At 41.2% G+C, this 27,399-nt stretch overlaps 1 protein-coding gene across 3 annotated transcripts in view; it reads right to left on the bottom strand.

Moving 5' to 3' along the window:
* sec31b (SEC31 homolog B, COPII coat complex component) overlaps positions 1-27,399 on the bottom strand; it is a 97,672-nt gene that overhangs the window by 52,803 nt on the left and 17,470 nt on the right. For all 3 annotated transcript variants that reach the window (XM_063070703.1, XM_063070705.1, XM_063070704.1), the window contains 7 exons: positions 25,685-25,837; positions 23,689-23,919; positions 12,804-12,878; positions 12,155-12,247; positions 6,315-6,420; positions 3,059-3,237; positions 2,067-2,193 (listed from right to left, as the gene is read on the bottom strand). In XM_063070703.1, coding sequence (XP_062926773.1) covers positions 2,067-2,193; positions 3,059-3,237; positions 6,315-6,420; positions 12,155-12,247; positions 12,804-12,878; positions 23,689-23,919; positions 25,685-25,837 — 964 coding nt within the window. The remainder of the gene's footprint in view (positions 1-2,066; positions 2,194-3,058; positions 3,238-6,314; positions 6,421-12,154; positions 12,248-12,803; positions 12,879-23,688; positions 23,920-25,684; positions 25,838-27,399) is intronic.

Raw genomic sequence — 27,399 nt, forward strand, 5'->3', positions numbered from 1 at the left:
ATGACTCTGCTTTTCTATATGATGACATTCCTTTTAAAGTTACGCACTCCTTTAAATGATTAGGTATTATTATCACTAAAAATCACAGAGACCTTTATAGAGCTAATTTGGTTCCTTTAGTGGATTTTATGAAGCAATTATTTTGTAGTTGGAATTCACTTACACTTTCATTAGTTGGCCGAACTCATGCAGTTAAAATGATGCTTTTATCAAAATTTTTATATGTATTTCAAAATATTCCTATTTTTTTAACTGAGAAGTTTTTTGATCAGGTTGATTCTATTATTTCATCTTTTGTTTGGAATAATAAAAGACCAAGAATCCAAGAATTGGAAAATATCATTTACAAAAATTAAAAAAGGATGGAGGTCTTGCTCTGCCTAATTTAAGAATGTACTATTGAGCTGTTAATATACGTTATATGTGTTCCTGGTTATATTAGGTTGATAAAAATGAATGAGCACCTTGGATTGATTTGGAATTGAAAGCTGTGAAACAATTTTACTTAACCTCATTATTAGGAGCTTCTTTACCTGTACAACTGGCCAAAATTTCTAATCTAAATTTATATCCTATGATTAAGCAGTAGTTATGAATTTGGTACCAGTTTCATAGTTTTTTTAATCTCAAAAAATTTAACCTTCTTAGTTTAATTTATCGAAATTATTTATTTAAACCTTCATTAAGTGATCCTACCTTTTTTCTTTGGAGGAATAAAGGAGTCTATACCTTCATGGATCTGTTCCAAGAAGGCCGATTGATGTCTTTTGAGAAATTAGTAACAAAATACTCTCTCTCGTACTCACATTTCTTGCAATATCTTCAGGTCAGACATTTCTTACAAGAATATTTAAGTACTTTTCCATATATACAGGATTCTGACCTGTTAGACATTATTTTAAAAAAGAATCCTTTAGTGAAATGTTTTATTGGGAAAATTTATATTTACTGTTACAACAGTACAATTACCCTTCACTTAAGATTAAGCAAGATTGGGAAAGAAAGCTTAACATGACCTAGATAACAGAGGATTGGTTGCGAATTTTGAAGTTGGTTAATTCTTCTTTGATTTGTGCCAGTCACTCTTTAATTCAATTTAAAATTGTACATCGTTACTATCTGACAAAGGAGAGACTGTCTAAAATGTTTCCTAATGTTGATAGTCAGTGTGATAGATGCAAAAGCGAGACAGCAATATTGACACATATGTTTTGGTCGCGTTCTGTATTGAAACAGTTTTAGAAATCCATTTTCTCTACAATTTATAAAGCTTTAAAAATTAATTTACAACCTAATAAATTGACAGTTTTGTTCGGTATAATCCCTCAATATATTCATGGTATTTCTATATCAGACCAACATGTAATTGCATTTGTTACATTATTGGTCAGAAGGGCTATTTTATTGAAATGGAAAGACATCTCTGCTCCCACTTTGATACAATGGTTCTCTCAGGTGATGTTATGTCTTAGGTTGGAGAAAATCAGAAGTCAAACTTTTGATCCTCAACTTCACTTTGAGAAAAGATTGGGTTCTTTTGCCCTCTACTATCATCTGATTTGAGTTAATTAAGATGGTTTCCTTCAGATTCTTGTTTAAATAGATCTGAGTTGGCGGACTGATGCTTTTCTTTTATGGAAGCTTGTATGGCGTATAGCTCCGGGGTCGTGCTCCCAATGGGTTTTTTTTTTACTCCTTTTGGTTTTTTTTGTTAGCAGGGTTTTTTTTGTTTTAGTTAGTAGGGGTTCTTTTTTACTTTCTTTTTTCTGAAAAAATATTCTTAACACTATTTTTTCTTATTATTATTGATATATTGTTCAGCTTTGTTAATCAGTTATTTGGTAATTTAATTCCTCATTGTACATATTGATATGTTGACTTGATTACCTTAAAGAATTTTTTTGTTGATCTCAATAATAATCAATAAAAAAGATTTTAAAATGAAATGAACTACTTGTAGGTACTTCAATCCCCATTACATATTTACAATTCAGAAGCAATTCTTTAAAGAGTACAACATTGGAAAGGAAAGATAAGCAAAAACAAACATGGAGGCAGCAACCTACCACATAGAGATGGGAATGCTTCTGGTTTGGCATAAGTCAAGAGAGCAGCCAAAGCTTCTTTCCAATTGTCCAGATCACACGATTCTACAATGTCCCTCCAATTATGGGTAACTATAGAAGACACAAGCTGCAAGAAGACAGTTACTAAATTGTGTATTCCATCAAGATAAAGTTAGCACTATACTCAAGAGTTACATAATATTCCTTATTAGTCCAATCAGTTTACAAAATGTGCTGTCAAGAATCTCTATCACCGAGAAAAATAATTTTAAAAACAGGTCCACTGAATCATTGAGCAAGTGTAGTAGTGAGATCGCTCAGGTCGAGTATAATGTTTTAAGGGGTTGTCTATTGGTAGGTACTCAGCCAGCTGTAGAAGCTGATCCAGGATCCACATATTCTGGTGCAGTATCAGTAAGAGTAAGTGGTGGCTGTGGTTAATTGATATACAATACTAAATTAAAAGCCATCAACTTTCAGATGAAATTGAATATATATAGTCCTGTAATCATAGTTTTTGCTCCAGAACAATTCTTTCATACTTTGCTGCTTTTCTATCGTTGTGGATAATGGATACAATATAGGCAGCCAGTAAAGTATTCCCACACCAGGTGGTTGTGAATAACCATATCCCCACTTCTTTTGCAGTATCAGCATTTATCATTTTAATACAGGCTATACATTGCCACATTACACTACAGTCAGATCTACTTGTACTCTATTCCAAAGTGTTTACCCCAAACATACAGAGAACCACCACAAACTTAATCTGACACTATCCACCACCAGACCCATGGGATGCTCATATCAGCGCAAATTGTATTGGTGTTATGATTTTTTCAGCATAATTTAGTGAGAAGGATAGTAGCCTCAGATGAATTTAAATTCAGTTCACAAGAGTGAAAGAGCTAAAACACATCACATTGCACATAATGTTTCTTCCTGAATGCATTATTTTAGAATGAATGAAGACAGACTGAAGTGACATTTACCCGTGAAATTTTGGTCTTCCTTTTAGCAAAGTACCTATTCTGTGTCTGTGCAAGAAGCTCTTCACCCCCAGCAATAGCAAGTATGATGGCGTCCGCAAAACGGTCGTCCTTGAGACATAATTCAACAGCACCTTCAAAGTTTCCTATCAGCAAGGCTTGGCTGATCAACCCATCAGTATCTGAAAAATACATAAATTCATCCTTTAGCAAGTAGACCTCTGTGGGGTCAAGAAGAACCCTTTTGATCTTAACCCTCTCTAGAATACACATGGCACATAACTTGGGTATAATGGACTATTTTAATTAAGAAATGATAACATTTAATCCCAAAATATTACAGTTGCTGAAAATTAAAATGCTGGAATTGTTCAAAAGGTCTGGCATCAATGTGAAAAAAACAATCCTTCTGGTTTCCAACGTTTACTTTTTTAAAATGCTTAAATATAACATTTTCATAAAACTCTTAGACGTGAGGAATCAGATATTGGGTAAACACTGGAGGTGTTCCAAGAAGTGACAAGAAAAAAATATAAAACCATGTTTTAAAATACCTTACGGAAAAAGTGGGATCAAGTTGGAAGAGCTTGTGTTTCTGGGTGGGTGGGTGAAAGCATGACCGTCAATAGTGAAGTTATCATGAGATGATGGTTAGACTGCAAAGAGACTGATTATGTTTATATTCATTTGGAAAGATGAAAAGGGAGTCTAAATTAAAATTACAAAATTCTGATAGGGAAAGGTAGACTGGGCAGATGTTCCCCGTGGATGAGGTATCTCATTGCTCATCTCAGCCCTAAATCTTCTGTGGCTTGAGACAGAGTCTTTGGTATTCAAAAGGTGGGGAGCCTGTGGAATTTACCAGCAGAGGACTATAAATGCTAAGTAGCTGAATATGTTTAAAATGGAGGCAGATAAAATTTCCTCGGCACAAGAACAGTGTGGGGAAAATGCAGGAGTATAAAACTGAAACAGATGATATGCCTTGGTCTTCTGGTAAGATGGAAGCATCTTTGGTCGCAGTAGGCTCTCTGGGCCAAACAAGTGGTGCAGATATTTTTCTTGTGACTGGAAGACCTTGTTGGACAGTGCAAGTCAGGTTCATTGCTGAGACCTACAGTGGGCAATCTACGTGGCCTCAGTTGTGCAAACCAGGTTCTCATGCCATGGCGTCACCTGTTACAGCCAACTGGGAAGGAAGCGCTGGAGGCGGTGTGGGAAAGAGTAGAGACATGGCGGGCGCTCTGGAACCTGTGTTGGGTTGGGGACTGGTCCCTGCAGGCCAGCTGTCCCTTTGGTGCTGCTCTCCAGTGTCTGCACCATGGAAGACAAGCTGGACTGCCTTCGTCTGTGGCCGACCCAGCACGAGATGAAGAACCACAGTGCGCTTGTTCTGGCAGAAACATGGCTCCAGGACAACATCCTATACACCATGAATCTTCAGGCCATGCCACTCAGAGTCTTCTGCTAATACTATTTCTTGACTGTATGTAGTATCATAACTATATGTGCTGTGTGTGACTGTACATCCTGTTTTCTGCACCTTGGCTCCAAAGGAACAATGTTTCATTTAGCTATATACGTGTAAATGGTTGAATGACAATTAAACTTGAATTTGAATTTATTGAATGACAGAGTGATACTGAAGAGCCAAATGATCTACTCATGGTCTCATAGTAAACAGAAGGAGAAGCACAATTTGGCACAGTCCTTGAAAGGGTTGGAGTAAATTAGAAGGGAAGCCCAAGGTTAGCAAAGTGTTTAAAATTTAGCATAAATTTAAACATGAAATTGCAAGATCAGAAGGAAAACATTGGAAGTCTTTGAGGACAGGAATAATTGACAGGGGTCAGGGCAACTGAAGCAGACCTTAAACACAATGGGAGAAGAAACTGGTTGTGAGCACAATGTAAGCAAAGGAGATAGTCAATAGCCTAGTTCAACCAAAGCATTGGTAAATGAGGGGCTCTAAAAAACAGGACAACTGCAAGTTAAATAAAAATTAAAATCACACAATAGCAAAATCTCATCTGTTTGGAATTCCAAGAGATCAACAGCATGATAAAGTGCTACAGTTGAATACAAAATGAATTTGGTGTTTCAAGTCTAATTTTAGCAATCCACTGGAACCAAAACCAGTCAGAAAAGGTTTTTTTAAAGGGGCTAATCCAAGAGTCTGCTCAGGCACAGATAGTGCAGACCTTCAATCAGAGCAATGATTGGGACTCACAATCTCTGGAACAAAAAGGAACAAAAATACTCAGTTCTCTCTCCTAACCAGCACAGTAGATAAAATGTCACCATAGGCCTCAGCTCCCTTGGATTAGAAACAGGATAAAGCAAGAAAACATGAGACAAAGTCCTGACATTCAGTGGAAATTGCATTTAGATGTTGGACAGGCTCAAGCAGCCTGCTGATGTAATGGCAAGATTCAAACAAAAAAAAAATTGCACTGCGCAAGAAAATGGCAGGCAGCCAGTTTCTGGGGCATGAACCTAGTCTACATCTGAGCCTTCAGAAGAGAAATTATCAAGGTTGAAAAAGCAGACAAATTTGCTTTCTCACGCAGACATTTTCAAACACGTTAAGAAAAATGTATCTTTACTGTTGTAACACACATCAAAGTTGCTGGTGAACGCAGCAGGCCAAGCAGCATCTATAGGAAGAGGCGCAGTCCTGACGAAGGGTCTCGGCCTGAAACGTCGACTGCGCCTCTTCCTATAGATGCTGCTTGGCCTGCTGCGTTCACCAGCAACTTTGATGTGTGTTGCTTGAATTTCCAGCATCTGCAGAATTCCTGTTGTTTGTCTTTACTGTTGTTGTGTTTTTGTAAACTAGAGGAGATCAAAGGGAAAATTTAACTGAGGTGTATAAGTTTCCCCTGAAGTAGCTAGACAGGTGAAAAGAAAAAACCTAATTCCCCTAGCAATAAGGCTAACAAACAAGGGGCACAGATTTAAGCTTGTAGGATGAGAAGATAACTGTGACCTTATTTTAACCAAGCACAGGAGTCTTGAAAGACTTATGGAAAACAGCACTCTCCTATATCACTACCTGAATGGACACCTGATGTGCTGCTATCTACAAGGTAATGGATCAAATGTTGTAAATTAGGATTTGTCTCGCTAGTATTCTAGGTCAACATAGATACAATGTACCAGATAGTGTTCTACTGTGCCATATATTTGTACAATTCCATAATTTTGGGATCTTACATTTCTTAAAGTCCTAATGCTAGACCATCAGGAAAGTATTTACCTCCGGTCACAGGAATTTCGAAGATTGGTTTTTCTGCCGGAATATTATCAAAGAAGTCAGTTGTTGAGGCATCTCCTGCTGCAATGGATTCCTCAGAACTTGAACTCTGGAAAAGCAAGTGAACAAAAATACAAGTCCATAAAAGTTCATACATTAAAAATCAAGATACAAAATGTTACTAGTTCCTTATACAACAATGCAAAAAGACTCTTAACCAGATAAACCTGCTCAGAAATCATCGTTTCCTCTTAAAAGGTATTGTAATTGTGATCCATCATATCAGTATCAGAAACAGGATCAGCTGCTCATTAATCTCAGGTGTTTTTAATCACAATATTTGTGCTGATAATCTTCATTCAACTGAACTTCAAGCCTAATACAATTACTTCAGCATTGTTAGTAATCCATGTTTTGGGTTGACTAACACTGAAGATCAATAAACGCAAAGAGCAATGACAGACAATTTAAACATAGAACATTACAGCATAGTAAAAGCCCTTCGACCCCCCCCCTTTCCTCCTACATAACCCTCCATTTTTTTCTTATCATTCATGTGCCCATCCTTATAAGTTTAAAGTCCCATATCTTCATAAATTCTTCTTTTTATGACCCTTTACCTTCAATCCTGAGTGGTAGGCATTTTGGAACAATTTCTAAACCTTCATTTACCTCACGCAACAATGTCTTTGAGAGTCTAACAAGGCACTCTCTGCTTTCTCCTTATTCAGCAGGAAGCCCACCAGCCCTTAATTCACTCTGCTGCCCAGCATACAACTGAGGATAATCTTGCCAATGATCTTCCAATCTGATATCTCACTCTATTAGGAAGTAATGAAATAACTCTTAGCACTGCAATAGAGAACAGGGGGATGATCTTGTAGTAGAGAGATAAAGAGAGAATTTACAGAGTTGGTACCGGAGAGGGATAGCTCAATACAGTTCAAACTCAAACTGTAGGTTGAAGTGAACCATAGCAAATCCTTACTTGGTTACCAGCCAAAACTGCAAGACAGAAGCTTGCTATTATACATATAAAGTAATGACTGAACTGCACACAACTCATGTAGCACATAGGTGTGAAAGGTAACACTACAAAAGGTTTACCTCACTCTATGCATATACAGAACATGTAAGATAGAGTTAAAGGGGGCAAAGAAATAGAAATAGTACAATACAGTAATAATAATGGAAACTCTGGATTAGGGAGCATTTGCTCCAGGAAGAGTGTCTCCCCTGTTAATGTCGGCTTGTAATAAAAAGCAAGCTTCCTCTGAAGGGAAATACCCATTTTCTATGTAAATTTTTTCCATCTACACTCACCTGCGGATTTAAACATAACTTAGTTATCAATATCTTTCCCCACTGCTCTCTCCAGATAGCTTTTCATTTACAAACAGACTTCTTGCTTGTTGTGAATTACAGCATTATCATATACCCAACAAAAACTGGACATCAGTTTTGACACCTTTGCTTAAATGATGCCCCCCAGCTGCTTGCATCTTCCATCACTTACTTCAAGGAAATTGTCATGGCAAGTGTTGGCTCATCATCAATAAATCCCTAACTTCTATGGCAATTTCACACCCTTTTTGCTGTTTTAATTTAAAATTCTTATTCTTCACCACCTTTCCTACCATCATTAAATTTCTTTTAGATAACTTTCCCATTTTGTCTCAGTATTGACTTCTCATCATGCTGAACATCCTCTATGTTGATTAGCCTCTTGTCCTCATTTGCACATAAACGCTCTCTCCATGCCAACTGTTTTCAAAATTACTCTCTTAACACTTGAACAGTGGCCTCACCAATCCCATTAATACAAGTGTAGATAGAACCTCTCTATCCATGTCTTTGAATCACAGATCAGTCACATCTTCTTTCCTTCTCCCAACCAAAAACATCCACTCCTTTCCAGTTCACTTACACATGGATATTTAGAATCTCAAAAGGCCTTTTCTGCCCCAAGATATCTACAGCTATGAATATGCTCAGCCATTCTGTCCCTACTGCTGTTCAAACTTTTACTCTGTCACCTGAGCCTTTTGTGTATACACTCAATGCAATGGGTGAAAGACTAGCTCAGCTATGATGGACAAGTAATTTAGCTATTCACAAGATTTAACTGGAATGCCCCCAAAATTGTTCACTATTCCAGGATCATCAGGGGTGCATGGTTTTGGCCTTTAAAATTGACAGTAATTTGTCATTTCCCTCCATTCCCCTGACCACCATGCCAAAACTCTTAGGATCCCCATGCACAAGTCTTGGTCTTTTATTTTTCTGTAGTTTCTCCAGCTCACCTCAAGCCCTTCCCATTCCTCTTGTGAATGAGTTCTACACGCTCCTTCAACCCTAGCATTCAAATCTCCCACTTTCCTGACATTATTAGAGATTGTCATAGAGTTAGAGTCATACAGACCATTCAGCCCACCATGAAAAGTTCAAAGCAAAATTTATTAACAGCGTACATACATGTCTCCACATACAACCCTGAGATTCTTTTTCTGTGGGCATACTTAGCAGTTCTATAGAACAGTAACTATAAACATTAGGAACTGTTAACTGTAAACAAACTGTGCAAATGCAGATATAAATAAATAGCAATAAATAACAAGCACGAAATCGTTAACTGAGTATAGTTATTAGAGTCGTTAACTGAGTATAGTTATCCCCTTTTGTTCAAGAGCCTAATGGTCGAGGGGTAGTAACGGTACTCAAACCTGGTGGTGCCAGTCCTGAGGCACTTGTACCTTCTACCTGATGACAACAGCCAGAAAAGAGCATGACCTGGGTGAGGAGGATCTTTAATGGACGCTGCTTTTCTACAGGAACGTTTCATGTAGATGGGCTCAATGGCTAGGAGGGTTTTACCCTTGATGTTCTGGGCTGAATCCACTACCTTCTATAGTATTTTCCACTCAAAGGCATTGGTGTTCCCATGCCAGGCCATAATGCAGCCTGTCAGCACACTTTCCACCACATATCTATAGAAGTTTGCCGAGGTTTTTGTTGACATGGTGGACCTCTGCAAACTCCTGAAGAAGTAGAGGCTAATGATACCTCTATGACGACCTCCTAAGTCTTCTCTCTAACGAAAATAACTCAGCCAACCACGTCTCTTCACAGAAATATAACATTCCATCCCAGGTGATTTCTTGATGAATCTCCTCTACACTGTCTTCAATGCAATCATGTGCTTCCTATGGTATGATGAAAGAACTATACACAGCACTTCAACTATTGCATAACATTGTACTACAACTTCCCTGCTTTTCTTGCTTGTTCCCTTGATAATGAAATATTTCATCTGGCTTCTTCACTACTGTGCTGCCATCTTCAAATATCCTTTACCATACACTGTTTCTCAATATCTTCTGAGGCCCCACCATTAATTATATTCTACCATTAATTCTCAAACAGCATCACTTCACACTTATCAGGATTAAGCTCCATCTGCCAATGCTCTGCTATCTGATTAATATCATCCTGCCACCTAAGACTATCCTCTTCACTATTACTTCCGATTCTTGTGTCATTTGCAAATGTATCAATCATACAACTTGCACTCATATTCAAATGCATATAACAGTAACTGTACCAGCACTGTGGTATACTACCAGTCAGGCTTCTGGTAAGATGGCGGCACATTTGATTGCAGAAGCTTCTATGGGGTCATCCAAAGGTGTAATTCACTATTTTATACATATTTATTATGATCACAAGACCCTGCTGGACATTAAGAACTTTAAATACCAGGTCTAGCCAATCAATGAGTTGCTTGCTGGTGCAGAAACTGAAGGAGCTGAGCTTGGTGCAGATTGTGCCGCTGTCTATGTCGGAGGAGTCAGTGCACAAAGGCGGTGGGCAGTCTAACAGCGAGTGATCCGCTTAGTCACTTTTCGTGTGATCTGTTGGACATCGTTAATGTGGAGTGCTGCAAGTCTGATTCACTGATTTACTGGCAGACAATGGGCGAGCTGTGTTGTCTTGGTCGCAGCGAGGGCTGGCCTCAAGCCATGGTGTCGCCTGTTTATAGCTGCCTAGGAGAGAGGCAGAGTCAGTGTGCTTCACCAGAGGCAGTGTGCACAGTGTCCAAACTGGAGTCAGTACTGCCCCCAGTGTTCACTCGGCAGAAGACAAGCCGTATTGTGTGTGATGGCAGACTGCTGCAACAGTCTTCTCCATGGATTGTCACCCTGTCGTGGTGGAGAAGCTTGTGTGGTCCCGTGATCCCGAGAGCAATACCGTCTGGAGCTATGCTCCTGGTAGGGTCACCCATGGTGATAAGGTCAAGGGTGAGGTCCCTGACAAAGAAAAATCCAACCAAGACCTCAACGGTGGAACAGGCAGACGAAGTTACTTCGAACTCAACGGCTGTGAAGGCGGATGAAGGCTGCAACAAATCCATTAGCTCCAATCGTCGTGGTTTCCATGCCATTGGAATCAGTTGGTTGATTTGTGAAGTATCATGTGCTTCTTGAAGTGCAACATCAAGTACACGTTAAACAAATACACGCACAGGCACCTTCGCTCTGTGGGCCATTCCTCACAACAAAGACCATCATCCTCGACCTCGAGGGATAGCCACAACGACGGCAGCAGTCATGGACTCAGGGTATTTGACTATACATTTTTTGTATGACTGTATTTTAATGATATCTTATATGTGTTGTGTGTGCCTTGTGGTGTGTGTTGGTACTACGTTTTGCATCTTATCCCCTGGATTCACGGGTATTCATGTATAGATGAATGACAATTAAACTTGAACCTGAACCCGGCTGGCTGACCCTCAATGTATTTTATGTAAACCTCAATTCATCCTTATCAGGACATGAAGAGTATAGGGCCATAATGTCTTCTCCATTAATGTTGCTTGCTCTGCAGCACTTTGTGTATGTATCTCAGGAAATATAAATGGACCTGGAAAGAGGAACAATGCAGATTTACAAGCACAATACCTGGGGTTTCCTGTCAACTTTGGCTTTTATTTCCTTTCGATGGTTAGGGTGCAATGCAAAGGTTAATTATACAGTAATTACAAAATTCAATAGACTACTCAATGGGTAAACTATTGTTCTTGGTGAAGTGAAGAACTATTATTCTTAGTAGACTTCAAGAATTACTTTGGCAGCATGCTGTGATCAATGCTGTTGCCTCAAGAGCTCCAATGACCCATGTTGGGCTCGGACCTCAGATGTTGTCTGTATGGAGTTGGTATATCCCATAGATGCGCTGGTAAGTTAAAAGCTGCTTAAAATTACTCCTTCGTGTATGACAACAGTAAAAGGAATGGGCATGTATGAGGGAAGCCGTGAGGTAAAAGGGGAATAAGACGAGTTGGAATAGGGGTTAATGGGGTTGCTCCACAGGAGTTGGCAGCAATTTGTTAGGTAAGGATATCAAGGAAGCTGAAATGCAGTACATATCAGCCAAGATGGAAATTCAATAATAGAGCAGGCTCAAAAGTTGACTGGCATTCTCCTATTCCTGTGAAAAGTTTCAGTCAACAACAGCAGCTTAGATACCACAATGTAGATGGTCAATCACAATTACTCAGTCTGACCTACTGAGTATTTCCAGCATCTATTTTATTTCAGATTTCCAGCATCTATAGATTTATTAACACTTATCCATGCAGCTTCAGCAGTTGCATTTTGATTTTACATTTCAGCTTCACTACTCTGCAACAATGTTAAACCTTCTGGCTGGCAAATGAACTGAATGACCTCCAGTGCAATTTTCCTTTTTCAAAGAAAGCATGCCGCTGCCAAACATTGCCATGCAAGTAATTGGCATCAATATCAGATAAGCTTTGAGAAAACTGCAACCAACTGTTATACCTGACTAGAGACTCCCGGCATCTTCTGCATTCGCTCATTATTCTCCACTTGTAGATTCTTCAGTCGTGTACTGTTGCCTAGACTTGATGTGATCTGGAAATAGCAATTTGAATGTGGAGCTTAGTTATTAACATTGATAAAGAATTGGGATAAAGCATAAAATACATTGTTGAACTAGTCAAAGGCAGACAACATGAGAAATGGAAAAATGATACCAAAAGACCAAGCAGGCATTAAAGAATGTATAACAAGCAGCAGGTTTATCACTTAATGTTAAAAGGGAACACAAGTGGGACACAGAGCAAACATAATGAAAGAGAGAAAATGCCATGAAGTGCAGGAGCAAGCAAAACAAGATACTAGAAATGGATGTACTTACAGAACAAAAGAAATAGCTTGAAAGAAACTTTCAGTGGGATTAACCAGCTCAATTTCAAACAAAAATATTTAGCTTCTTTCTTCTACAAGAAAGGCTGGTCTTCCCCAATTAGTCAATATCTTTTCTTGCATGGATGCAGAAAGATGGAATTTTGATAATTAGCCTTAAGCTCCCTTATACTAATATTCACAAACAATATAAATCAGCAAATCTACAGAACTGAACCTCACCAGGTAACTTCAGTTAATCAAATTTTTTAAAATATGTTACCTTTTTTTCCAGCCCTTCCTTACTGTAGCCAAGCAGATTCAAGTATTTTGTACGAGGATCTTGTTCAAAATTTACCTGGAGGAATGGGAAACAAATATTTAAAACATTTTAACCTCTTTTTTGTTAGGTTGTACTTATGGAACAGACAAGAGGACAAGGCAATGCACACATGATAAACATTACTCTAAGAGGGCTCCTCAGAGAAGATGACAAAAAATTTGAAATGGGCTAGAAAATAAAAAAATAACAGAAATTGTTTGAAAATCAGATTCTGGAACAGCTAATCTACTATGAGCAATATCTGCCTATTCAAATAATTGCAGGAATTTCAGGAAATTCTTTCACATCCATTTTTTGTTTGTAGATTCGTAGCTCAGAAAAAAAACAGATTAATACTACTGTCAAGCACAGACTGCTTTGTCAGAAAAATACATTTTTTAAATCTCTAAACAAGTTTGAAGGTATTAGGCATTCACATGAAAACAGAAATTATATTTAATTGCCTATTAACAGAAGTTTATATAAAATAAACACTTTTAGACACTCAAAGTTGCTGTGCAGGTTGACTCTGTAGTTAAGAAAGCACTGGCCCTCATCAATCATGGGATTGAGTTTAGGAGCTGAGAGGTAATGTTGCAGCTATATAGGACTCTGGTCAGACCCCACTTGGAGTACTGTACTCAGTTCTAGTCGCCTCACGATAGGAAGGATGTGGAAACCATAGAAAGGGTGCAGAGGAGATTTACAAGGATGTTGCCTGGATAGGGGAGCATGCCGTATGAGAATAGGTTGAGTGAATTTGGCCTTTTTTCCTTGGAGTGACGCGGAGGATGAGAGGTGACCTGATAGAGGAGTATAAGATGATGAGAAGCATTGTTCGTGTGGATAGTCAGAAGCTTCTTCCCAGGGCTGAAATAGCTAGCACAAGAGGACACAGTTTTAAGGTACTTGGAAGTAGGTACAGAGATGTCAGGGGTAGGTTTTTTTTTACGCAGAGAGTGGTGAGTGCGTGGAATGGGCTGCTGGCAACAGTGGTGGAGGTGGATAAATAAAACATTGAATAGTACAGCACGGTACAGGCCCTTCAGCCCACAATGTTGTGCTGACTCTTAAACCCTGCCTCCCATATAACCACCCACCTTAAATTCCTCCATATACCTGTCTAGTCGTCTCTTAAATTTCACTAGTGTATCTGCTTCCACCTCTGACTCAGACAGTGCATTCCACGCACCAACCACTCTCTGAGTAAAAAACCTTCCTCTAATATCCCCCTTGAACTTCCCACCCCTTACCTTAAAGCCATGTCCTCTTGTATTGAGCAGTGGTGCCCTGGGGAAGAGGCACTGGCTGTCCACTCTATCTATTCCTCTCAATATCTTGTATACCTCTATCATGTCTCCTCTCATCCTCCTTCTCTCCAAAGAGAAAAGCCCTAGCTCCCTTAATCTCTGATCATAATACATACTCTCTAAACCAGGCAGCATCCTGGTAAATCTCCTCTGTACTCTTTCCAATGCTTCCACATCCTTCCTATAATGAGGAGACCAGAACTGGACAGAGTACTTCAAGTGTGGCCTAACCAGAGTTTTATAGAGCTGCATCATTACCTCGCGACTCTTAAACTCTATCCCTCGACTTATGAAAGCTAACACCCCATAAGCTTTCTTAACTACCCTATCTACCTGTGAGGCAATTTTCAGGGATCTGTGGACATGTACCCCCAGATCCCTCTGCTCCTCCACATTACCAAGTATCCTGCCATTTACTTTTGTACCCTGCCTTGGAGTTTGTCCTTCCAAAGTGTACCACCTCACACTTCTCCGGGTTGAACTCATCTGCCACTTCTCAGCCCACTTCTGCAAATTATCAATGTTTCTCTGCAATTTTCAACAATCCTCTGCACTATCCACAACACCACCAACCTTTGTGTCGTCTGCAAACTTGCCAAACCACCCTCCTACCCCCATATCCAGGTCGTTAATAAAAATCACAAAAAGTAGAGTTCCCAGAACCGATCCTTGTGGGACACCACTAGTCACAACCCTCCAATGCGAATGTACTCCCTCCACCACGACCCTCTGCTTTCTGCAGGCAAGCCAATTCTGAATCCACCTGGCCAACCTTCCCTGGATCCCGTGCCTTCTGACTTTCTGAATAAGCCTACCATGTGGAACCTTGTCAAATGCCTTACTAAAATCCATGTAGATCACATCCACTGCACTACCCTCATCTATATGCTTGGTCACCTCCTCAAAGAATGCTGTCAGGCTTGTAAAGCCTGATTTATACTTCTGCATCAACTCGACACCGTAGCCTACGCGCGTTGTGAGCCATTTGTACTTGTGCGTTGGTGTGTCTGTGTTGCTCTGCAATTCGCGCAGGTCACGCATGCGCACACACCTGCCCATGCAAGGCTTCATGGTCATGATAGTCTTTCTCAGGGTAAACAAGAAGCGAGCATCTTTTTTCGTAAAAGCGAAATGTGTCCTCCATAATTTCGGAGGTCTGTAAGGTTTTATGGAAAGCACTGCAGCCAGAGTTCCTTCCCTGCCCTTCAGTCGCCCAATGGGAAGCTATTGCAGCGTAGGATGAAATGCAATGCTACCAAGCGGATCAATCACAGTTCTTACGGTCTGCGTTGCTGCGACGTGCAGTTACATTTTGGGAGAGGTGCGCGGCGCAGCAACGGAGGCCCTGGTGTAGGGTTTGCAGCGACGCAGTACTTACGGCGTCACGTTGATGCAGAAGTATAAATCAGGCTTTAGACACGATCTGCCCTTCACAAAGCCATGCTGTCTGTCCCTGATCAAACCATGATTCTCAAAATGCCCATAGATCCTATCTCTAAGAATCTTTTCCAACAGCTTTCCCACCACAGACGTAAGGCTCACTGGTCTATAATTACCCAGACTATTCCTACTACCTTTTTTGAACAAGGGGACAACATTCACCTCCCTCCAATCCTCCAGTACCATTCCCGTGGACAATGAGGACATAAGGATCCTAGCCAGAGGCTCAGCAATCTCTTCCCTCGCCTTGTGGAGCAGGAGCCTTTTAAGAGACTCCTGGACAGGTACATGGAGCTCAGAAAAACAGAGGGCTATGGGTAATCCTAGGTAATTTCTAAGGTAAGGACATGTTTGGCACAGCTTTGTGGGCCGAAGGGCCTATATTGTGCTGTAGATTTTCTATGTTTCTATATTTAAAACATAGACCCACTGGCTGAGATGACATTTAGTTGTGTAAATTCCAAACTCAAAACCCTTGCTATGAAGAACAATTAATTATTTTCTCTGCTCCAGCTCTAGTAAGTAACTTTTTCCCCAACAATATTGTTATTCTCTTCTTCAGTGATTTCAATTGTTTTCTAATGAGATTTTTGACAAGAAATACAACATGCAATACCATCCAAAAATAATTACTGGTTTCAAGACAAATGGAATAAATGATCTGGATCTGAAGTTTTTCCCAATTACATCGTTATGTTCAAACTTCTGCAATGTACTTTATGTACTTCCATTTTCTGAGTGTTTTATAATCTTGACTGTCTGTACCTTTCACTTTTACATCACATCATTCCAGTCTCCTGCATCACACATGCTGACCCTTTTGTCCTAAGACCCTCAATCTTTGCAAAAATATTTACTACCCTTTACTTCTCACATAGCTTCTGGTCTCTAATTATCATCTCTTCCTTCAGCTCAATTTTTGAGTTTTTTTTAAAAACAGAGGTGCAATTCGCTGTAGAAAGCTCCTGTGTGAATGTATTTTTTTTTAGCAATCAGGTCCCAGGCTGTTTTAAGTCAATCCCATTTTTAAATGAGAGAAGACAGAGCTTTCAGGCCGAGACCCTTCGTCAGGACTCACTGGACGAGGTCCTGACGAAGGGTCTCGGCCTGAAACGTCGACTGTGCTTCTTCCTATGGATGCTGCCTGGCCTGCTGCGTTCCACCAGCATTTTGTGTGTGTTGCTTGAACTTCCAGCATCTGCAGATTTCCTTGTGTTTGAGAGCTATTATCAAGCTATCTTAGCCTGCAATCAACACAGAATCACCTCAAGAATGCATACCTGGCCCACTGCTCTACTCTATCTACACTAATAAACGCATGGTTAGGTACAGCTCAAACATCATCTATAAATTCACCGATGATACTGCTGTTATTAGCAAATCTATTAACAGCAGTATAATCAGCAACGAGGAAGCAATCAGGAGTGAGATGGATTGGCTGATTAAGTGGGGTCGCAACAACAAACTCACTGTTTCATTCAAGAAAAGGAAGTCAGGAGAAAACACATCAATCCTCCTTAAGGGAACAGCAATGAAAAGGGTGGTCAGTTTAAGTTCCTAGGCACCAACTTATTAAGAGGATCTACACAGGGCCCGACACATTGATGCAATCAAACAAAGTCAGCATGGATTTGTGAAAGGAAAATCATGTCTGACGAATCTCATAGAATTTTTTGAGGATGTAACTAGTAGAGTGGATAGGGTAGAACCAGTGGATGTGGTATATTTGGATTTTCAAAAGGTTTTTGACAAGGTCCCACACAGGAGATTAGTGTGCAAACTTAAAGCACACGGTATTGGGGGTAAGGTATTGATGTGGATAGAGAATTGGTTGGCAGACAGGAAGCAAAGAGTGGTAATAAACGGGACCTTTTCAGAATGGCAGGCAGTGACTAGTGGGGTACCGCAAGGCTCAGTGCTGGGACCCCAGTTGTTGTTTACAATATATATTAATGACTTAGACGAGGGAATTAAATGCAGCATCTCCAAGTTTGCGGATGACATGAAGCTGGGTGGCAGTGTTAGCTGTGAGGAGGATGCTAAGAGTATGTAGAGTGACTTGGATAGGTTAGGTCCGTGGGCAAATTCATGGCAGATGCAATTTAATGTGGATAAATGTGAGGTTATCCACTTTGGTGGCAAAAACAGGAAAACAGATTATTATCTGAATGGTGGCCGATTAGGAAAAGGGAAGGTGCAATGAGACCTGGGTATCATTATACACCAGTCATTGAAAGTGGGCATGCAGGTACAGCAGGCGGTGAAAAAGGCGAATGGTATGCTGGCATTCATAGCAAGAGGATTCGAGTACAGGAGCAGGGAGGTACTACTGCAGTTGTACAAGGCCTTGGTGAGACCACACCTAGAGTATTGTATGCAGTTTTGGTCCCCTAATCTGAGGAAAGACATCTTTGCCATAGAGGGAATACAAAGAAGGTTCACCAGATTGATTCCTGGGATGGCAGGACTTTCATATGATGAAAGACTGGATCAACTAGGCTTATACTCATTGGAATTTAGAAAATTGAGGGGGGATCTTATTGAAACGTATAAAATCCTAAAGGGATTGGACAGGTAAGATGCAGGAAGATTGTTCCCGATGTTGGGGAAGTCCAGAAGGAGGGGTCACAGTTTGAGGATAAAGGGGAAGCCTTTTAGGACCGAGATTAGGAAAAACTTCTTCACACAGAGAGTGGTGAATCTGTGGAATTCTCTGCCACAGGAAACAGTTGAGGCCAGTTCATTGGCTATATTTAAGAGGGAGTTAGATATGGCCCTTGTGGCTAAAGGGATCAGGGGGTATGGAGGGAAGGCTGGGGCGGGGTTCTGAGTTGGATGATCAGCCATGATCATACTGAATGGCGGTGCAGGCTCGAAGGGCCGAATGGCCTACTCCTGTACCTATTTTCTATGTTTCTATGTTTCTAATCACAAAGAAGACATGCCAAAGGATCTACTCTGTTAGGGAGTTTGAAATTTGATATGCAAACAAAGACTTTTAAAAATTCCTATAGACCAAGGATTCCCAATCTTTTTTTACACCATGGACCATTACCTTTAAGCAAGGTTCCAAGGACCCCAGGTTGGGAACCCCTGCACTAGACATATGGTGGAGAGCTTTCTAACTGGCTGCATTTCAACCTGGTATGGAGACTCCAATGCACAGGTTTGTCAGAGACTGCAATGGGTTGCAGACTCAGTCAGATCCATTACAAGAACAGACCTCCCTGCCATCAAGAACATCTTTAAGAGGTTGTGCCTCAAGAAGGTGGCATCCATCATCTGGGACGTACACCCTTCGTGTTACTATTATCAGAGAGGTACACGAGCTTGAGGATGCACACTCAAATTTCTGAATGATCCATGAAAACATGAACACAACCTTATTATTCGCCTTTTGCACTATTTACTTTTATAACTTAGAGCAATTTTATGCCTTGCATTGTATGACTTGCAAAACCACAAATTTTATGATTTTAAACATGAGAAGAGTTCAAAAGGTGACGGTTATTTCTTCAGCGGTTTGAACGGGGCACGACTGTGCAAGCGCATGGAGGTTAGCCAGTGAGAACAGTCTAAAAAGACAGATTTATACACCGGGTGTCGGAGTAGAGGGAGACAGAGTAGGAAGACTATGGCTCAATGAGGCTTTGGCGATAAAGGATCGAGGCGAGGTAGGTTGCTTGTGTAGAGTACTGACAGAAAGTATGTGTGTGAGGCTGGTTTTCTGTCTTGGTGTCAGATGTGGGAGGTCCGGGAGACTCGCAGCCTCCTGGACAGCCACACCTGCAACAGGTGTATCGAGATGCAGCTCTTCAGGGACTGCAATTAGGAAATTGGAGATGCAGCTCGATGACCTTCATCTGGTCAGGGAAAGTGAGGAAGTAATAGAGAGGAGCTATAGGCAGGTGGTCACTCTGGGCCCTGGGGAGACAGGTAAGTGGGTAACAGTCAGGAGAGGGAAGGTCAGGAGGCAGATGCTAGAGAGTACCCCAGTGGCTGTCCCCCTTAACAATAAACACTCCTGTTTGAGTACTGTTGGGGGAGACGGCCTACCTGGGGGAAGCAACAGTGGTCGCTCTTTCTACACTAATAAACGCATGGTTAGGTACAGCTCAAATACCATCTATAAATTCACCGATGATACTGCTGTTATTAGCAAATCTATTAACAGCAGTATAATCAGTGACGAGGAAGCAACCAGGAGTGATTGCTCAAAAGGGTACGAAAAGGAAGAGGGTGGCAGCAGTGATAGGGGACTCTATAGTTAGGGGGTCAGACAGGCGATTCTGTGGACGCAGGAAAGAAACGCGGATGGCAGCTTGCCTCCCAGGTGCCAGGGTCCAGGGTGTTTCTGATCGTGTCCACGAAACCTTGAAGTGGGAAGGAGAACAGCCAGAGGTCGTGGTACGTATTGGTACCAATGACACAGGTAGGAAGAGGGAGGAGATCCTGAAAACAGACTACAGGGAGTTAGGAAGGAAGTTGAGAAACAGAATCTCAAAGGTAGTAATCTCAGGATTACTGCCTGTGCCACGTGACAGTGAGTATAGGAATAGAATGAGGTGGAGGATGGATGCATGGCTGAGGGATTGGAGCAGGGGGCAGGGATTCAGATTTCTGGATCATTGGGACCTCTTATAGGGCAGGTGTGACCTGTACAAAAAGGACAGGTTGCACTTGAATCCCAGGGGGACCAATATCTTGGAGAGGAGGTTTGCTAAGGCTATTGGGGAGAGTTTAAACTGGAATTGCTGGGGGGTGGGAACTGAACTGAAATGACGGAGGAAAGGGAGGTTGGCTCACAAATAGAGAAAGCTTGGAAACAGTGCGAAAAGGAGGAAAGGCAGGTAGTGGAGAAAGGACACGCTCAGACAGGTGGTTTGAGATGTGTCCATTTTAATGTGAGGAGTATTATGAACAAAACGGATGAGCTTAAAGTGTGGATCAGCACTTGGAGCTATGATGTTGTGGCCATTAGAGCCTTGGATGGCTCAGGGGCAGGAATGGCTACTGATGTTTCAGAAAGGACAGGGAGGGAGGCAAAAGAGGAGGGGGCGTAGCACTGTTCATCAGGGATAGTGTCACGGCTGCAGAAAAGAAGAAAGTCATGGAGGGGTTGTCTACGGAGTCTCTGTGGGTGGAAGTTAGGAATAGGACGGGGTCAATAACTCTACTGTGTCTTTTTTTTTTAAACAGACCACCCAAAAGTAACAGGGACATTGAGGAACAGATAGGGAGACAGATTCTGCAAAGGTGTAATAATAAAAGGGTTGTTGTGGTGGGAGATTTTAATTTCCCCAATATTGATTGGCATCTCCCTAGAGTGGGGGGTTTAGATGGGGTGGAGTTTGTTAGGTGTGTTCAAGAAGGTTTCTTGACACAATATGTAGATAAGCCAACAAGAGGAGAGGCTGTACTTGATCTGGTACTGCGAAATGAACCTGGTCAGGTGTCAGGTCTCTCAGTGGGAGAGCATTTTGGAGATAGTGATCACAAATCTACCTCCTTTACCGTAGCACTGGAGAGGGATAGGAACAGACAAATTAGGGAAACGTTTAATTGGAGTAAGGGGAAATATGAAGCTATCAGGCAGGAACTTAGAAGCATAAATTGGGAACAGATGTTCTCAGGGAAACGTACAGAAGAAATGTGGCAAATGTCCAGGGGATATTTGCATGGGGTTCTGCATTGGTACATTCTAATGAGACAGGGAAAGGACAGTAGGGTACAGGAACCGTGGTGTACAAAGGCTGTTATACATCTAGTCAAGAAGAAGAGCTTACAAAAGGTTCAAACAACTAGGTAATGATAGAGATCTTGAAAATTATAAGGCTAGCAGGAAGGAGCTTAAGAATGAAATCAGGAGAGCCAGAAAGGGCCATGAGAAGGCCTTGGTGGACAGGATTAAGGAAAACCCCAAGGCATTCTACAAGTATGTGAACACCAAGAGGATAAGACATGAGAGAATAGGACTAATCAAGTGTGACAGTGGAAAAGTGTGTATGCAACCAGAGGAGATGGCAGAGGTACTTAATGAATACTTTGCTTCAGTATTCACTACGGAAAAGGATCTTGGCGATTGTAGGGATAACTTGCAGCGGGCTGAAAAGCTTGAGCATGTAGATATCAAGGAAGAGGATGTGCTGAAGCTTTTGGAAAGCATCAAGTTGGATAAGTCTCTAGGACCAGATGAGATGTACCCCAGGCTACTGTGGGAAGTGAGGGAGGAGATTGCTGAGCTTTTGGCGATGATCTTTGCATAATCAATGAGGACGGGAGAGGTTCCGGAGGATTGAAGAGTTGCAGATGTTGTTCCCTTATTCAAGAAAGGGAGTAGGAAATTATAGACCAGTGAGTCTTACTTTAGTGGTTGGGAAGTTGATGGAGAAGATCCTGAGAGGCAGGATTTATGAACATTTGGAGAGGCATAATATGATTAGGAATAGTCAGCATGGCTTTGTTAAAGGCAGATCGTGGCTTACGAGCCTGATTGAATTTCCTGAGGATGTGACTAAACACGTTGATGAAGGTAGAGCAGTAGATGTAATGTATATGAATTTCAGCAAGGCATTTGATAAAGTACCCATGTAAGGCTTATTGAGAAAGTAAGGAGGCATGGGATCCAAGGAGACATTGCTTTGTGGATCCAGAACTGGTTTGCCCACAGAAGGCAAACAGTGGTTGTAGATGGGTCATATTCTGCATGGAGGTCGGTGACCAGTGGTGTGCCTCAGGGATCTGTTCTGGGACCCCTACTCCTTGTGATTTTTATAAATGACCTGGATGAGGAAGTGGAGGGATGGGTTAGTAAATTTGCTGATAACACAAAGGGTGGGGGTGTTGTGGATAGTGTGGAGGGCTGTCAGAGGTTACAACAGGATATTGATAGGATGCAAAACTGGGCTGAGAAGTGGCAGATGGAGTTCAACGCAGATAAGTGTGAGGTGGTTCATTTTGGTAGGTCAAATATGATGGCAGAATATAGCATGAATGGTAAAACTCTTGGCAGTGTGGAGGATCAGAGCGATCTTGGGGTCCAAGTCCATTGGACACTCAAAGCTGCAAGGCTGTGGTTAAGAAGGCACACGATGCATTGGCCTCCATCAACCGTGGGATGAGTTTAAGAGCCGAGAGGTAATGTTGCAGCTATATAGGACCCTGGTCAGACCCCACTTGGAGTATTGTGCTCAATTCTGGTCAACTCACTACAGGAAGGATATGAAAACCATACAGAGGGTGCAGAGAAGATTTACAAGGATGTTGCCTGGATTGGGGAGTATGCCTTATGAGAATAGGTTGAGTGAACTCAGCCTTTTCTTCTTGGAGCAACAGAGGATGAGAGGTGACCTGATAGAGGTATATAAGATATTGGGAGGCACTAATCGCGTGGATAGTCAGAGGCTTTTTCCCAGGGCTGAAATGGCTAGCATGAGGAGGCATACTTTTAAGGTCCTTGGAAGTAGATACAGAGGAGATGTCAGGGGTAAGCTTTTTACGCAGAGTGGTGAGTGCATGGAATGGGCTGCCGTCGGCGGTGGTAGAGGCGGAAACGATAGGGTCTTTTAAGAGACTCTTGGATAGGTACATGGAGCTTAGAAAAATAGAAGGCTGTGGGTAACCCTAGGTAGTTCTAAGGTAAGGACATGTTTGGGACAGCTTTTTGGGCCAAAGGGCCTGTATTGTGCTGTAGGTTTTCTATGTTTCTATTATGTTAGCAATAATAAAACTGATTCTGATCTTGTTGGTTAAAATTCAAGTATGTTTGGCTAGTCAAACAACAAGATGTTTCTGTGCACAATCTATACTTAAACATAAGAGTCAATGAGTATTATGGCTCAGATACAAACCATTCAACTGAGTCTGTGTCAAGCATTTTAAATTGCAATATAATTAATATTCTGATTAGTACTGAAAGAAGCTGTACTCCCATTTAAAGCAAGCTAAGAAGGGTGATCATCCAGTACTTTGACATTTGTGTGCACTAAAAAGGATTTTGTTATATATCCTTTAGGAACAATTTCAATGACGTCAATTTTTACTGTTCTTATCCAGCAAATTTTAGCATTTATAAGAACTTGCTAAACAGTACGCACCTTTAAAAAGTTCCAGATGTTCTTTTCAAATTCTGTTCCAGCAACATTAATCTTGGACTGACAGTAATGGATAAATGCCTCTGACCGGAGTGCAGTCTGTAACTCATTTGAACGGCGCAAAAACTCTGTTTCCGTAGTAACCACACTAACAAAGACCTGGCGTGAAACAGGCTGCTGTACCTGTGGAGCAGCAGCTTTGGAGTTGGCAAAAGTAATCAACTTTCCTCCGAACTGCAAATGAAAATGCAGTAGCAAAAGACAGTGAAAAATACAAATTCTCTCAACTTGTTTGTACATAACAACAAGACCTGGAGCATATTATTCTCTAACAGTCTTACGTTTTCATAAATAACAAAATCTCAATACAGGTTTCCCCCGCCATCCGAAGGTAGAGTGTTCCTATGAAACGGTTCGTAAGCCGAAATGTCGTAAAGCGAAGAAGCAATTACTATTAATTTATATGGGAAAATTTTGTGAGTGTTCGCAGACCCAAAAATAACCTACCAAATCATGCCAAATAACACATAAAACCTAAAATAACAACAACATATAGTAAAAGCAGGAATGATATGATAAATACACAACCTATATAAAGTAGAAATATTTTTCCACAATCATTGCCAGCATTGTTCTCCGAAGCGAAAATCTCACACAAGGGCTGTTGGCAAAAACACTCTCTCCAGTAACCTTTAAGCTATGAAGCTGCCAAATCATACCAAATAACACGTAAAAATACACAGCCTATATAAAGTAGAAATAATGTATGTACAGTGTAGTATCACTTACTGGAACTGGGAAAGTGCGGCGCACAGTGATGATGGTGTGTTAGGCCGAGTTGTCGGAGTTTGGCTGGTGCAGTGGCCCCCACCCTCCGGGTCACCGACCAATATCGATCCACGAAGCATGCAGGAATGCAGCGGTAGCCGGGAGGCACACAGCACATCTTTAAGAAAAAAGCCAAAATAAACAAGCTAATTAATTAGGAGCCGCCCGACACATAATTGTCCGCCCAGATCAGTGCCGATTGTCGATTGCATCGCCTCTGATCTGGGCCGACAATTACGTGTCGGGCGACACCTAATTAATTAGCATGTTTATTTCGGCTTTTTTCTTAAAGATGTGCTGTGTGCCTCCCGGCTACTGCTGCATTCTCCGCAAATCAGTATCTGTCCGTGGCCCGGGGGTTGGATTGGTGGGACACTGGGGTGTCACCTCGTCGTCTGTTTCCATTAGAGCAGGCAGCTCATGTTCTCCTATGACTGCCCGCTTCGATGTCGAAGGTCGAGGTTCGTTGTCTGCTGTGGCTGATGTGGAAGGCTTGCTTGACTGCTGAGCCTCGCGCATTTTCTATCATACAGTTCTTTGTAAGCACTCAAACCACCCTGCAAATATCCCCTAAACCGACGTACCCTCTCAAAATTAAAGTCGTACTTTATCATTGCAGCGAAAATCTCACGCAGCTGCTTCACTTTCACTACTGAATTCGGTTTCGATTGTTATCCTTTCCTTTTACAATTGCATCAGCTCTTCATCTATCAGTTCTTGGTTATGGGATGCCAAAACCTTTTCAACATCATCTTCGTCAGCTTCCACAAGCCAAACTTGTCCTTACTTAGTTCACCATGATCGAAACTTAATTATGTCTAGTTTTACGCTAAGTGTAACACCCTAACGAGCTCTTTTAGGCTTTTCCGACACCTTAGAACTCATCTTGCAAACGGCTGCTCATAGGCACGTGTTTCAGCAATGCCGGCGAGAAAGCCGTTCCGAATCCCGGGGAGAGCAGCTGCTCGGGGCACGCACTGCCTTTTATTGTGCGCTGATTTTTTTCGTAACAGTGAAAACACCTTCTGAAAGCGAAAACAGGGTACTAATGGAGGTCTTTTGTAACAGTGAGGTTTTGTAAAGCAAACATTCGAAAAGCCGGGGACACCTGTATAGTGAATTATTAAGAAAGGAAAACGACAAGACCAATGCTAAAACTGGTCTGACTCACAGCAAATGATGCTCCAACGGGTCTCCTGATCCACTTGGGAGGCTTTTTCAAGGGAAGGATCACAGTGGGCTGAACTGCTTTCTGAGGAATATCTAGAGGTGGAAGTATCTGCCCAGTGCCAAAAGGGTCCAAATTTTTGAATGAAGAAGAAATCTAAAATCAAAAGACACAATATTTTAAAACATTCAAAGTTAAGTATTGCAGAAAACAAAATAAAAGATTCAAATGGCTCTCCATACTTGGGATTTTTAGAAGACATTTGATAAAGTGCCATATCAAAACTAACAGTGTAGGAGGTAAAATTTTAGCATGTCTAGAAGACTGGCTGGCTTACAAGAAACAGAGAAGAAAAACTAATTATTTTTCTGGTTGGCAATTCGGAAAAAGTAGTGTACCACAGGGATCACATCTGGGGCCTCTAAGTTTTACAAGGTACAGATGGCATGGTTACTAATTTGCTGACGACATAAAAATAGATCCGAGAGCAGAAAATCATAAATACAAGTGATTCTGCAGATGCTGGAAATCCAGAATAGTACACACAAAATGCTGGAAGAACCCAACATGTCAGGCAGCATCCATGAAAAGGAATTAAGAGTCAACATTTCCTGCCTGACCTGGCGGGGGTGGGGTGTGTGGGTGTGTTTTTAGATCAGGGATCAATTTGTGAAATACTATAAAGGAAACTACAAAGGGTTGAGGGAGCAAAGATCTAGCAAACGGATAAATGTGTAATTATCCTTTTGGCAGGAGAAATACAAAATGATCTAGAGACTGCAGAGCTCTGAGATGCAAATCATCTGAGAGCCCTACGGCATAATTACAATAGGTTTGCATGGAGGCATAGCAGACATAAAGGAAAGATAACAGAATAATATTGTTTATTGGTAAGAGAATTGAATATCTCAGTTGACAAGTTTTACCTCAACTATAGGTGAGACCATATTGTAAGAACTGTGTACCATCTTACTCTCTTTAGTTAAAGGCTGTTGTAAATGTATTGGAAGCAGTCCAGAGAAGGTTTATTGGACTGATTCCTAGAAGGGGTTGGATGCCTTATGAAGAAAGGTTGATATCTTCTACAGTTCAGAAGAATGAGATGTGGGGTCTTAATTTTAAAAAAATAGATCCTAAAAGGTTTTTACATGGTGAAGGTGGACAAAATTTTCCCTCTTGAATGATCGTGAATCACTGTAGGTATTGCTTTTTAAAAATATAATGAGGTGAGACAATTCTTCACACCCCCCCTCCCCATAGAGCATCAGGAATTTTTGGAATCGTTTTCCTTAAAGGGTTGTGGAAGACTGAAGATAGATTCTTGATAAGCAAGGAAGCAAAAGGTCCCTGGGAACCTGCAGGAGCTTGGAGCTAACTGAAGAGCAGAGCAAGCGTTAAGAACCAAATAGCCCACTCTTCTCCCTCAGTTGTATGGATTTTGAAATGGCAATGAATTATTAACCCAATGTTCAAAGCTATAAACAATCACAGCTCCTTATGGCAGTCAATATATTATCAGTCAAAAATGTGAATGCCAGATGAGATATTATGAGGGATATTAAGAATTTTGCAGAGTTGGGCAACTGCATCAATAAACAGTATAAACCATGAGGTTTGCTAGTAGATCAGAGAGAACAACATCAAAGACATGTTCCTGCTTAAAAGCTGGAGAGAGCTCCAATTTAACAAGAAACTTACTGAAAATGGAGAGGAATGGG

The sequence above is a fragment of the Mobula hypostoma genome, chromosome 18, assembly GCF_963921235.1.
Source record: "Mobula hypostoma chromosome 18, sMobHyp1.1, whole genome shotgun sequence".
In the NCBI taxonomy this organism is placed as follows: domain Eukaryota; kingdom Metazoa; phylum Chordata; class Chondrichthyes; order Myliobatiformes; family Myliobatidae; genus Mobula; species Mobula hypostoma.